A 15,010-nucleotide genomic window follows, 5' to 3' on the forward strand; every position below is an offset into this window, starting at 1 on the left:
TATATATAATATTATTTGAATTCAGCTTTATTTCAATTAACAAAAAATGTTTTAATAGTTTTGGTCTTAGTTAATGATAATAACCCTACCTGTAACCACAAGTGTGGTTCACATCCAGCTTACACAAACACAATTTATTTCAGATTTTATCAGGCTGACAATGCTTTCTTCCGGTCCTCAGTCCACTGTAGAAGAGCAGGGCTGAGTTGGACATGTGCCCTATTCCAAGAAGTATAGACTCCAAGAAAGCCTCTCAGCTTAGTTTGACTCAACTAGCAGCCACAGCCTTGGCATTTGTTGTTTATTTTGGTCTATGGCCAATCTGAGAGTGACCCAGATCATGCTTGATTTGAGTATCGATCTCTAGATATATTGTAGTGTCTGATCTTTTTATTGGCAGCCAGTGCAGCCAAATGAATTACTTATTAAATTAAGTGCTCTTTGGCAAGAATTATAAATCTAACCTGTAGTGTGTAGAAACCTGTTATTAAAAGGGATTGGAGTCTTCATTGTGAAAACTTATGCATTCATTTGATTAACGTGAAGATTGATGCCTTAAACCTAAATTGGGATGTTCCGACATAAAGATAAAGAGAGGGGAAGTTTATTGAGCGGAGTGTGACGTTACAGAAGTGGGCTGAGCATGAAAGAGGGGCATTACCATAGTACAGCTGGTCAGCTCTGAATGTCCCTTTCATGAAATGCACAGGGACTTCCCATGTCCGGAAAACAAACTGCCTGCCAGCTTTCAGTCTTCCTGCTCTATACGCACACAAACACTAAATATTACATCAATGATTTGTTCATGTCTTAGCACAGGTAGGTGAATTATTATTGACGCTTGAATAAATAGATTAGCCTACTAATGTGTTTTTTATGAATTTTCAGATCTTGGAGCTGTTTAGCATCTCTTCAGTTGGACTGTTGGAGGTGACTCACTGCATGCTGATCACCAACTTCAGAATGTGAGGTGTATTGATGTCTAGTGGAGCATAATATCAGCCCACATCAGGGGTGTCAGATCATTTTAGGGCATTTAGGGGTAGGACCGGACTAAGCATCACCTTTTATATTATATTTTCCTATATGGCATAAAAAACTGTTTGAATGTGTGATTAAGTCACAGGCTGCCTTCGCAGTGAAACGTTGACAATCAAATGAGCATTATTGTATCTTAGCATGTGTAATAAATATTCAGTGGTTGAGGAATTCACATTTAAGAGTAATACTTCTTTTTGTACCTGTCCATGTTCTCATGAGCGACCTGTACAAACTAGTTAAAATTAACTGGAACTGTTGTCACACAATTTCCACATAGTGTGTGTTCTTTAAAGAGGTTCATTTGCAACTTTAAGGTGTGAGCTGTTACATGCAACACACATTTTTATCCGTCCTGCTGTGGCTAAAAGTAGAATATTATGAATATCATACAGATATGTAAAATGTACTAGAGTGTTTTATTTAACGTCTTTTAATTTAATTTTTTTTTATGAATATCATCCAGATTGGACTCCTTCACAGGCCTTATGTTAAACATAAAATTAAAATTTTTATGATTTAATGAATTATTTCAGGTCACTCATGATTTTTATCTTCTTCATGAACCCCAGTTTGGGAAACCATGTCCTAGATACAGTACAGTTAGGAACAGTACAGGTACAGCTTCTAAGAGCTTGGTCTGGATAGCATGGGTTCACTCTGAGGTCGTGTCACAGAATTGTGGCTTTTCTGCAAAAAAAAAAAAAAAGATAACCCGACATCAAAAGAACAATAAATGGCACTTGATCTGAAGTGAACAGATCAGTAGAAAGAATCCCAACAAAGTAGGTTGGTCTCAGAGCTAATGAGGCCACAGGCCAGTGACTTTAAAACAGAGATTACAAATTCACCAAAAAGTAAAAAAGCAACCTACTTTCAAAACCTTTGGACACGTTTCAAGTATTGATTTCTCAAACTTCGTAGACACTTATGAGAACAGAGAATGCGCAAAGACAAGCTTCTCCTCTTTCTCTGTATTCCTTCATTTGTTTATATTTTCTCAGAGATAATGGGTGTGCTTTTTGAACTGCTACAAATCCTTTGATCCCAGTCATTCAAGTAATCTGTTAAATCCTCTTTAGGTCATGTTGTCTACACTGAAATGGAACAAGCCCTGTAGAGATTCACCTCTTGAGCTTTCCCAGTGCTTTCTGGTGCACAGTGCGATTTGTCACTTTTACTAACACTTACTAATGATGTCAGATCCTTGTTTGTGAGATTAGACTTCTATAACACGTGATCTTATTACCCACATCTTCTCATTAAATGATTAAATTACACTGGTATAAACCAAAATATTATTAATGGAATGTTGCATGGCTGTTGGTGTGTGCATATTTTGATCAAGATTTCCTGTGTCATCAGTATCTTTTTTTTTTTTGAGAGAGAGAGAGAGAAGATAAAAAAATATATATCTTCTGAACTTTCTGCAGATGAACAGGAAAAATATTATTTATGTGATTACTCAATGTAAAACACAATTTTGCACATTTTGGTGTAGAGAATCTTTTTTGGCATACAAACAAAAACTTATTTTGTGTGTAGGTCAAAGACAAAAAAGGGTTTAAGCATAACAACAAGTGTAATACTGCTTTAAATTGTGTTTGTTTTTCCCCAAAAAATGTATAAAGTTTTCTGTTTAATTTAATTTGCAATTTTGTTTTTGTTTTTTTGAGCAAAAAATAAATATCATACATTTTTCCCTGATTTCCCTGAGAAGAGACCCAGTAAAATGCCATTCAGTGTAACGGTCTTGTCAGGCATATTTACAACAAAAATCTATTTATGACACATTAAAAGACTAATTACTTTCACCCCAAATACCCCCCCATTTTTCAGTAATAATTTTTTTACTAATTTAAAACACAATAAAATGTAATATGCTCCCTTATTCTTTTATATGTTTTAATATGTACACGTCAGAATAAGCTTGTTGTTTGAATTTTTACATAAATAGTTACACTGAATGTCAAAATGTCTGATTGTCAGAACTTCATTGGATGCCCATATACATGATACATCACAGCAGCATTTAAATGCCTCTCACTGTGAATGCAACACTAAACGATAAAAGACTGCAGAGTTTTGTAACATTATTTCAACCAAATTTTGACATTTTAACCTCCAAAAACTTATTTGAAACCTTAAAAGTAGACATTTTACTTACATTTAATGTGTTTTCTATGGACATAAAATCACTTTTGTACATTTATTTTGATGCGGACACCTTAACGTCTTTGACCCGTGTACTGTTATACTAGTTCTCAGTCACAGCATAGGTCTGTGCTCCTAGTTATGCATATGGCAAAAACAGGAAATGTTGCTGTTTCCTTGGGCAGAGCTCACATCCTGTGCTTGGCAGGAACGCTCAGCTCCCTCTGACTTGTAGACTGCCTTGCAGAGATGATTTCAGACCACACTGTGTCTGCTGTCTATTCCCACATGGCCACACTTCTGCGCAAAATCTTTTATCATTTTATAATTGTCTTAACAATTTAAAAGCAATAAACTGTTCACCAAAAATGAAGATTCTGTCAGCATTTACTCAGTCATTTTGGTCTAAAATTGAAAAGTCAAAAAGGACTGGTGCAGTGAATTGGTTGATCCAGTTCACAAAAGCAGTCTGAATGATTTATTCATGAAGCTGACGTATTCGGTTCTCAAATTCAACTCAATGGTTAAATTTGGTTGCAACAGCCCTCTAGATTAGAAAATTCCTTTAAATTGAAACAGCATGATAGTGAGTCAGAGTGATCGCTTTAGAGGGAACTGTTCAACCTCGGAAGACTGCTCCAAATACAGTGACTGAGAACATTAGCAATATATTGTATTTTTTGATAGGCACTAGTTTCCATGTCCATATAGCCAAGTTCATGAAAGGCCTGATTTTATCATGGTCCTAATTTATCAAGTTACTGTGAATGCAAAAACTCTCTTTCTCTCTGTCTCAGTCACTGTCTTTCTCTTAGCAGAAGTCTGACTAGCACAGTTATGCTTGTTTAAAGGGTTAGTTCACCCAAAAATGAAAATTCTGTCATTAATTACTCCCCTCGTGTTGTTCCAAACCCGTAAGACCTTCGTTCATCTTCAGAACACAATTTAAGATATTTTTGATGAAATCTGAGGGTTCTCTGACCCTCCCATAGACAGCAAGGTAACTACCACGTTCAAGGTCCAGAAAAGAACCAAGATGATCGACAAAGTAGTCCGTGTGACATCAGTGGTTCAACTGTAAAGTTACGAAGCTACGAGAATACTTTTTTGCGCAAAGAAAACAAAAATAACGACCTTATTCCACATTTTCGTCACTGCGTCACTTGTGGATGCGCGTTCACGACAGTATCATGACGCGAGCGTGTGGCTCGCCGTCACGCGCTTGCGTATATGGTACTGTCGTGAACTCGCATCCACAAGTGATGCAGTAGAGTCAATGAAAGACTCCATACAACATTTAATTTTCTTCATTTGTGTGGTACACAAGGTGAGGATGTCAGAAAGATGTACATCATACAAACAGTAGAGACGAAAATGTTTGTCGATCATCTTGGTACTTTTTTGGACCTTGAATGTGGTAGTTACCTTGCTGTCTATGGGAGGATCAGAGAGCCCTCAGATTTCATCAAAAATATCTTAAATTGTGTTCCGAAGTTTGGAACAACACAAGGGTGTGTAATTAATGACAGAATTTTCATTTTTGGGTGAACTAACCCTTTCAGTGTTCACATACTCCTCCTTAGTAATGTAATCCAATTAAGCAATTAGGTTGCTCAGGGATTTCAGTATTGTTGCTGACACAAATCAGAAGACCTGCCTAAAGCATGTGTGTTCTGAGCACTCTCAGCCTTATTTAAAGTGTTGCTGTAAATGGTTTCAGCACCTTTTAAGAGTTTGATGCACAATCAAATATGAAAAGTGATACGGAGTGAGTTAGTATAAAAATGTGCTGATTTTAAGTACTGACACTCTGAGTTTATCCTTGCATTGTTTTCATTAATGACAGATAATGTGTTTTAATGTTTCAACCAAAGGTCTTGACTATAACTAAACTGTTTTTACCCTGCTCACAAAAGACAGTTGAAGCGACACTTGAGAATCTTCATTTGGTTTTAACCTAGATAGATTAAAAATAGATCTTATGCAAGACCTTTATCATTTGTTATATAATTTTACTCAAACTTGTGCTAAAAGCTTAGATGAAAGCTATATTGGCATCTCCGGAGCCCTGATGCTTTTTGCAAAACTGAGCAAACCCCGTTTCTTTATTGAAGGGATCTGTGAGCACTTTTAAATGTGCACACACTACAAGAAAATGTGCTTAAGAACTAGTTCAGACTATTACCTCCGTCAGCAGATAGAAAAGTTCAATTACAGTGCCAAACTGTTAGACGCTTTCTGTACTCATCTTGGACCCTATGAGGAGTTCATTGTGTCAAACTGCTGTACGTGATCCAGTTATAGGGTATTTCCTGACCTTCCCTTCCTAACCCATGGAGGAAGAGCTCCAGATGTGGATAGTCGTTGTCTAGATTAATGCACAATGGAGATTTATAGGGCTTCTTTCATGCCAGCGATTTCCTCTTTGATTTTGGGTGTGGTGGAGTGGACATCTTTGTTTTTTTGGGTAATTTGTTCCTTTTAATTTAATTTGTTCTAGTTGTTTGTTTTTGAATCTTCTGTCTGAGTGGTTAGGTCTTTGATAGAGTGCTTTCTCAGAGGCCTGTTGTTTATTTAGTTGACAGACATTTGCTGCATCTCATTTAAGAGGCTGCGTCCTCTGGAGGTTGCATTTATAGGCTGCTTATATCATATAAGAAAAGTAACATTTAGATTGCAGAGTAAGAAAGAATTTACAGTATTTCACACCACACAAGGAATGGCAGTCAATTTTATTATGGTTGCTTTGCTTTTCTTAAATAAGACATCCAGAAGGCGCCGCTATAACAGCTGAAGTGTCAGCTATACCATTTCTGCGGCACCACTCATTAATTGTATAATTGACTTTTTAAATAGGTTGCATCAACACCTCTGCCATTGGTCATACAAACAGAATGAAAAATGCATTTTTGCACAAAACTCTTCTCAACCCAAAAATGTGAATATCTTTTGCATTCATGTTTAGTCAACAGTGGACTTGGTTTAAATGAGCCATTATGTTCATTATGTCCTAGTTGTCATGAACAGGAAATTGTGACTTTCCTTCCTTATTGAGGCTGCATATATCCACGATTCATCTAATCAGAAAAAATATAGGGTGGGACTGCTTGGCATGAGAATGATGGGCACCAAGTCCGACAAGCATCCAGAAGCACCTCTGCAAGGAAAAACAAACGGCATCCATTGGGTATTTATTGGATTGTAGAAAGTGGCCATTGCGACTACAATAGACGATTGTCCCATGTGAGTGGCAGGATGCTGGAGAGGAAAGATTGAAACTTGTCTGGCCATTGGATAACCTTATTGCCCATCCTTCACGCTAATATAATATAGTTGCTCCTGATGAGATTTGATGTATTAAGGCTATACTGCAAGAATGTGGGTACCAGTTTTATGTTTGAGACCAATTTTGGTAATCGAGAAAGATTTATTTTTATAGTAGGGCAAACTCTGCAGTCTTTTATCGTTTAGTGTTGCATTCACAGTGAGAGGCATTTAAATGCTGCTGTGATGTATCATGTATATGGGCATCCAATGAAGTTCTGACAATCAGACATTTTGGTTTGCAGTCCTACAGTGTAACTGCTCTTATGACAACCGTCTAATGAAGAACCAATTTGGTGCACAGCAAGTGGTGACGTTTGATGCAGTGATGAAGTTTGTCAGAGAAAGAGAAGTCTTAAATTGCGTTCTCTTCACATTATCAGCACTGCCTCGTTTGCTCTGGAGAATGAGCAGTCAATGAAAGACTCCATACAACATTTAATTTTCTTTATTTGTGTGGTACACAAGGTGAGGATGTCAGAAAGAGCTGTGATTACCACATCAGCACTGTCCTAAGATGTACATCATACAAACACTGTTGATGTCTCACAGTCTGCCTTGGCTTTTACCCAACATCTCACTGGGGATGTATTTGACAGGCGACAATCATAAAGGACAGAATAATTTCACCACTACACGTGGCTTTACATATGACATATGAGGTACTGTGTCTGGCTAAGGCTGTGTGGGTGTGCTGACGGAGGTGAGAGGCCCAAACGGAGAGACGAACAGCCTGCTGAGAGCCTTTTGCTGTTTGGGCTGTCGACTATTCCCACCACAACACAATGAGATACTGCAGGCGCAAGCACATGAGTCTCCATCTGTCTCCACCTACACAGATATCTGCTGTGCGGAAGCGTACTAACTAGACCATCTGAATGTTCCTCAACAATTAATTCTATCAGCTTGTGATGGTGTGTACTAGTGCGTGATGAGGTGGTATATTGAATCACGTTACATTTTAGTAACTTTTGGAGCAAAAGTTTTGCTGTGCCATATTGTGAAGGTGCTTTGAACGTTTGCACATACAGTGTATTTTGCAGAGGTCTGTTTGTTTTTAGCAGGCTGCTGTGTTGCTCGTACTCTCTGAGGGAGTCTGTTCTGTAGGGCACTCCAGTAGAGACAGTCATTAGTTTTCTTTGGGTTGCCTGGCAGCAGTACTGAGGGATACTGGCATACTTGCCATTGACTGATTGGACAAGCCCTTAGCAAACAGCAGAAGCTCTCTTAAGGGAAAACTCTTGCGGCAGACCAAATATTTTAATAGATAACAAGTGAGATATCCAAAATCTAGTTTAAGGGTAAGCATCTTCCCCCCCATTATTTTTACCTTTAGATTACCTTTGTTGTCATCTAATGCTCACTTTAGGTTAATCTTTAAAAACACTGTCAAAGTCATTTTTAGCAAATCTCAGAATTAATATTAATTTCTTACTGTTCGTTATAATGTGATCATTTTTAAACTGAAACTAAAACTATTATTAAATGTTTTAGGTAATTGAAATAAAGCTGAAATAAAATAAAACTTTAAAAACATAAAAGAAAAATAAATGTTGCAGGCAGCTACCCGAACAAAGTTTATTGAAGTTCTAAAATTAATAAAACTGAAATAAAAACAAACTAAAGCTAATTATAAATATAAAAAATAAATGCTATATACAAAAACTAATAAAAATGACAAATTAAAACTGAAAATATAAAATATTTAATATATTATTAAAATTACATTTGTAGTGATGGCTAAATTCACTTGTTGCATTTATAATTGATTATATTTTGTAGTTTTTTTTGTTTTTAATTTATTTTGATAAAACAGTATGATATTTATTAACTGCATTAGCTGTTTTTTTTTATGCTTTCTGTCTGTATTTTAGCGTCCCAGATCCGTGTACCATGAGCAGTTCTCGCTACGAACCCAGCTGGGATGTGGACCTGGCGCCCCTTCTGTCCTGTAAACTGTGCCTAGGAGAGTTTCCCCTGGAACAGATGACCACCATCTCCCAATGCCAGTGCATATTTTGCAGTCTGGTAAGGGCTGTGTCTTCAGTAGCCCTCCAGTGTGTTTTGCAGCAGTGTGCAATCCAACAAATTGTTTGACAGTCTTTCACAAGTGGAAATACAGTAATGTAAATGCACAAAACATACAGGAGCTGGTGATTTTTTTTTTCAAATATGGACTGTATAATTTAGTATGTGTACATATAATTCGATACTAATGCTTTGATAGTTGTTTTTGCGATGCATTAGCTTCTTGAATCTTGATATTGGTCAAACTGGCCTGTTCTCTACGAGCAGCTCTTGGATGTTTTCTGGATGTTGGGTGTTGGGTGGAAACATAACCACAGGCAGCACTTGTCTTGTTATTTATTTCAAAGATAACAAAAATAAGAATCTGTCTCTTACAGTGTTTGAAGCAATATGTTGAACTCCTCATTAAAGAAGGCCTTGAAACGATTATTAGCTGTCCAGACTCTGCCTGCCCAAAACAAGGACATTTGCTGGAAAACGAGGTAAGCTTGCTTAAAATGTCATTTTTCCAAAGACCAGAAATAACTGTGCTGAGTTTAAAGTATCAAGACAGTCTCTCACCCACTGTCACTTGCTCCTGTCTTGCTTAAATTATTATAATTTCTTTTTTCTGATGTAGATTGAGTTTATGGTGGCTAACAAGGTCATGCAGCGTTATAAGAGACTCCAGTTTGAACGAGGTGAGTTTTCCTGAGAGTTTCATGAAGTACATAGTTCTAATTTAGCTTTTACACCAATTTTCAATCATTTCTTCATGTCTGTTTTTTTTTTTTGCTAATGTGCCTCTAAGAAATGCATTATATTTGGAAATTAATAATGCTTTGTTCCTGCAAGATGAGTTTTTTTGTTCCTGTGTGAGTTTTGTCATGTCTAATATAGTATTTTAACAGCTACATCTTTCAACAGCAGCCTCTTTGAAAAGCCTGCATCAGATTGACACATTCATAAATCTTTTACACAGAACTGTGCAACATGAAGTGATCAGAACATTGTTAAATGTTTCATTCAGAATGAGCTTTTTTGCATTTTAGTTTTTTCAATGGGGAGGAAGTTCTTACAACAGACAAACTAACAGTATGTGTTTATACATCAACCTCTTTTGTCAAAATAAAATTTGATACCTCATGTCAAACCCGGGAATGTAAATGTCTGAAGTAGTTGAAGATCAAATCAAATGGGTCATCATTTCAAATATGCTGTTTGTTTTTCCTTGCAGAGGTGCTTCTGGATCCTTGTCGGACTTGGTGCCCATCATCCTCATGCCAAGCAGTGTGCCAGCTGAATGAATCAGAGGTGCAGTTGCCGCAGCCGGTGCAGTGCCCTCAGTGCAGTCTGCATTTCTGCTCCGCCTGCAGGGCAGACTGCCCCACTGACCACGCATGTCAGGAGAGCCTGCCAATTACCACCTTCCTGCCTGGGGAAAATGGGTACTAGTGTACTTTAAACCCTCAGCATCAAATCATGGAGCATTCACAGCAGAAATCTTGTTTCTGTGGTGCAGCTCATTACGTAAAAACAAAAATAACCTTCAATATCTTGCCTTCAGATTTTTTAATAGGTTTCTCTCCCCTAATAAAAGTCCAGTATACAGATATTATTGAAGTATCCCTCAACAAATTATGCATACACTTTTCAGGAACTGACTGGTATTCATTTTAGTAACGTTTCTGTTTGGATTCAGTTTAATCTCAGCAAAATCATGGTGGAAACTACAACATTCAGCAAATCAGCATATTAGAATGATTACTTAAGTAATTACTGGAGTAATGGCTCCTGAAAATTCAACTTTGCATCACATAAATTAATTACATTTGAAAATGCAGTAAAATATCATTTTAAATTGAAATAATATATCACTGTTTTATTGAATTCTTGATCAAATGAAAGCAGCCTTGGTGAGCACAATCTTACCGACCCCAAACTTTTTTTTATATATACAGTTAAAGCATGTTAGCAAGTTGAAATTTTTGTATAATTTGTCATATTTCAGAACATTAGGAAAAGTTATTTCTTTTGAACCTGACACTTCAATGTAAGAGGTATTCAAATAGCCTTGATGAAACTGAACATGAGACTCATGAGTCATGACCTGTTCTGTTGCATGTTCATCTCCCCTCTTTCAGCTCCAACCTCAAGAGTGAGGAGGACGAGGCTCCGATCAAACGCTGTCCTAAATGTAAAGTGTACATTGAGAGAGATGAAGGCTGTGCCCAGATGATGTGTAAGAACTGCAAGCATGCCTTCTGCTGGTACTGCTTGGAGTCATTAGATGTAAGTTGTTTATACAGTATGACCGGTTTCACTGTGTTCTTCTTATTGTTATTATTATTTTAACAAAGTTTATACTATTTACTGTAAAAGTAGAACTTTTATTGGGATGTCTTATTACATGTCTTATTCCTCCAGTACAGATGTGCTTGGTTAGACCAATATATTGTTGGAGTTTCTAAGTGCTGCTTCTGCTGTAACTCATATTCATCTTAATTGTAGAGTTGGGCATTTTTTTCAGTTTCTCATTTCGATCATTGATAGGTCTCAAAAAATGAGTACTCGGGGGGGCCGGGGCATGTGTGGGGGGCGGGGTGTGTCCGTCATGGAGATAATGAAAATATTTTAAGACCGTTGCGAAAATGAATGTTGACATAAAAATATGACATGAAAACATGAACACATGGCTAGAAAAAATAACTGCTAGATTATGACGCATCAGTGTTATTGAAAAAGAAACATTTAAAAGGAATAGCTGCATGAGGTGAAGCTGAAGAGATCAACTCCAGTAAACTGAAGCCCGTTCTATGACATCCTATGAAATTAATCAAATGTCCTAAATACACCACATAAACGTAACATTACAGCTTCTATCTGCACAAAAGGATGCAAATGCAAGTGAACTTAAGCAAAGTTACGTGATGTTTCCAGAGAGTCTAACTCCCGCTGTGGATGCGCTCTTCCCATAGCAGCGTGCTGAAACATGGGCAAGAAAAGCAAAAAACTTTCTCGTTATAATGTTATGTATATTGTTGAAAGAAAATGACAAAAATAAACTAAAGATCAAAAATGAACACAAAAGGACACAAATGTGCACATGAACTTGACCATGCTAGTTTGAAAGGGTAACTCCCATTGTGGATGCACTCCTTCTGTAACAACAACGCTGATACACAGGCAACTAAAGCACAAAGAACTATCACAACATTCTATTACAATCATGTTCTCATTATAATGCTGTGTATGTGACAGACTGGCGCTGCACATCTTGCACTTAACTGTATTTCATGATCAAAGTGATTCCAGGCCTTTCACTGATTCCAGACTGTGACCTTTCAAATCCAGTTTCACTTTATTTCGCCAGTCTGGAAGACATGCTGTCTATCACTAACAAATCAGACCTCAGATACTGCCCAAAATGCCGCAATAACCAATCAGAAAAAAGAGAATATATATAATTTTTAAGTCAGGGCAATCATCTTTTTCATGCACATCACTATTTTATTGATGCTAACATCTCTCCTTAATCTCCTCAGGATGACTTCTTACTGATCCACTATGATAAAGGACCATGCCAGAACAAACTGGGTCATTCCAGAGCCTCCGTCATCTGGCATCGGACACAGGTATGTACCACATGAGCCATATCCCTCTAGACTGCAGATCTGAAGTGCTAAAGACAAACTGACCCACACAATTCACCTGAAATAACCCTCAATTTTCTAAAAGCCAACAGGGCATGATTAATGTTTCTATATTAGGGAGATGTTATGTGTTTATTACAAGAGTGGCTTGTGTCCCACTTGCTAATGCCTTACTTTACAGTGCAGAGACTTTAGGGAGAGTTGAGCTTTTTTGCGCCCAAAATGCCGCAATAACCAATCAGAAAAAAGAGAATATATATATTTTTAAGTCAGGGCAATCATCTTTTTCATGCACATCACTATTTTATTGATGCTAACATCTCTCCTTAATCTCCTCAGGATGACTTCTTACTGATCCACTATGATAAAGGACCATGCCAGAACAAACTGGGTCATTCCAGAGCCTCCGTCATCTGGCATCGGACACAGGTATGTACCACATGAGCCATATCCCTCTAGACTGCAGATCTGAAGTGCTAAAGACAAACTGACCCACACAATTCACCTGAAATAACCCTCAATTTTCTAAAAGCCAACAGGGCATGATTAATGTTTCTATATTAGGGAGATGTTATGTGTTTATTACAAGAGTGGCTTGTGTCCCACTTGCTAATGCCTTACTTTACAGTGCAGAGACTTTAGGGAGAGTTGAGCTTTTTTGTTACTTTATTGTATCAGCAATAGAGAGAGAGAGAGGTGGCTGATCCTCAAAAGCACAACATGAGGCAGTGATGCCTGATGCCAGTGATGTAAATAAAACCACATTGATATTTTGTTTTGAAAAACCATCAGTTTGACTATTCAGTACTACATCAGACTAATAGGCTATTCAAAAATAATACTATATATATATATATATAATTGTATCTAGCATGTATGCTTCTTGAAAGTTCTTTACATTTGTTAGAACTGGAAATGTAGATTTTCTCTTTACTAAATCAGTACCAGCAGCACTAGGACAGACACCAAAATAGGATCACAAAACCATTACTGCCCCCCTGTGGCTGAATGCCATCTGATTTGACGTGTCAAAGCATCACAGACCAATCTATACTGGTTTTATAATCAGCAGGAATGTGCACACATTATTTATCCTATTTTTTTTTTGCTCCTTTCTTTTTTTTTTCTTAATTGTACAATTTTTTTTATTTATTTTTTTCTCCCTGGATCCGTCACCTCTGTGCTCAGGTTGTTGGGATTTTTGCTGGCTTCGGTCTGCTGTTGCTAGTGGCCTCCCCTTTCCTTTTGCTGGCCACTCCTTTCGTGCTTTGCTGCAAGTGCAAGTGTAAACGTGGCGACGACGACCCTCTTCCCACCTAGAGCAACGTTTCAGCTTCAGGAGGGGACTTTCCACTCATTTGACAGAGGATTGGCTGTGATCCTGTCTTGTTCTCCTGAGCACACTTTGCAGGTGCATTGGTAAAAGACTTATCTGTCCGTGAGATGGTACTTTTGAATATGCTGACTTGCATTAAAAGGTGTTACAGAGGAGCAGAGAAGCTGATTGGATGAGCCATTGGAGTTAAGCAGATCTGTAGTGTTTGGAAGCAAACACTTTTGTTTTGTCTTTTGTTACATTGTCTTGTATCTTTTCTCAGTATCACTTTTTCTTCACTTGATGTGGTATTAAGGTTAACTAAGCTATTTTTTTTATGTTGTTTATCCTGAGATCCTAACAAACACTTGACAGGAATAAATTTCTTAGCAAGTGCTTTCATAATATTCTTGTAGCATAGTCACATAACCTCAATATCTCAGCCAGTTTTTTTCAGTCTAATTGCATATGCATGCTGGAGGCCGCAGATGTTTCACTTCTGTACCTCCAGCAGAGGCTCTAATGAGCCCCAGTCTGCCACTTGCTTTTATATGCTTCCTAGAAGCTCTTTCTTAGGACAGTAAAACATTCTTCCATTTGAATCTACTCAGATACTGTACACACACCATAGACGTAGCAGACATGTCACCTGATGCCTTCTCAAAGCTTATAGGCTTGGGTGTTGCTGAAAGGTTTTTTTGTTATCCTGGTATCAGACAGCTGGTCACATATCAATCACTGTTTATAACCAAGCTGTCACAAATGTATCATTAAAGTAAGCTAATATTTTATTCACTTTGTGAATGATGTCATCTACAGATACATTTTGTTGACATAACACACATGATGGCTGTTATTTGTATTTCCAACCCAGACGGGTCTTATCCACAACCTGTTGAAGATCCAAATACAACGTGCATTACCATGTGCCTGCCAATTTAGGTCAGAGTAATCAGGCCAGTGAGGCTTAACTTCTTACTTTTCAGGTCACTCTAGGAGTTGTGCATTTATTTAATTAATTAATTTTTTGGAGTAATACTTTTAGGAACAGTTTGCCAAATGTAATGTGTAAGCCCACATGTTCATTGTCTAGCACATTAATAACTGGTTGATGACTAGGGCACACCTAGTTTTTGTTCTTGTTTTTTGTTAAATATGCCTTTATTTTTGTTTATGTTTTGTAATTTTTTTTTTATATATATATAATGTATTGTGTACTCGCATGTTTTTCACATTTAAATATATTATTATGCTGCAAAGCAGTTGTTTGGCTTTTCTTGTGCATTAGAACAACTCTTTAGAAAGTATAAAAAATAAAATTACCTTTGGGCAGAACAGTATAAATGTTGTACCTTTTCACTGTCATACTGCTAAATTTTTCAAGTTGAATCTCATTTAGTGTTTTTAGATTTAGCATTCAGGTCCTGGGAAGTTAGTATTTAAAAGCTGGGAAGTCGTAATTGCAAAGTCAGGTGCGTTAAAATCAGTTTGGTTGGAGCAAAATTGCGATGTACCTTTA

At 37.2% G+C, this 15,010-nt stretch overlaps 1 protein-coding gene across 3 annotated transcripts in view; it reads left to right on the plus strand.

Annotated features, from left to right (window-relative positions):
• The window catches only part of LOC107601775 (probable E3 ubiquitin-protein ligase RNF144A-B), a 16,260-nt gene extending 1,615 nt beyond the window's left edge, over positions 1 to 14,645 (plus strand). Inside the window, exons 2-9 of one of the 3 annotated variants that reach the window (XM_016294071.1) lie at positions 889 to 965; positions 8,391 to 8,544; positions 8,922 to 9,026; positions 9,164 to 9,224; positions 9,761 to 9,971; positions 10,668 to 10,815; positions 12,069 to 12,158; positions 13,365 to 14,645. In XM_016294071.1, the coding sequence (XP_016149557.1) occupies positions 943 to 965; positions 8,391 to 8,544; positions 8,922 to 9,026; positions 9,164 to 9,224; positions 9,761 to 9,971; positions 10,668 to 10,815; positions 12,069 to 12,158; positions 13,365 to 13,496 (924 nt within the window). In that variant the 5' untranslated portion in view covers positions 889 to 942 and the 3' untranslated portion in view covers positions 13,497 to 14,645. The remainder of the gene's footprint in view (positions 1 to 888; positions 966 to 8,390; positions 8,545 to 8,921; positions 9,027 to 9,163; positions 9,225 to 9,760; positions 9,972 to 10,667; positions 10,816 to 12,068; positions 12,159 to 13,364) is intronic. The other 2 variants (XM_016294086.1, XM_016294079.1) reach the window with 2 other exon arrangements.
• The last annotated feature ends 365 nt before the right edge of the window (positions 14,646 to 15,010 follow it).

The sequence above is a fragment of the Sinocyclocheilus grahami genome, unplaced genomic scaffold (assembly GCF_001515645.1).
Source record: "Sinocyclocheilus grahami isolate Dianchi unplaced genomic scaffold, SAMN03320097.WGS_v1.1 scaffold15.1, whole genome shotgun sequence".
NCBI lineage: Eukaryota > Metazoa > Chordata > Actinopteri > Cypriniformes > Cyprinidae > Sinocyclocheilus > Sinocyclocheilus grahami.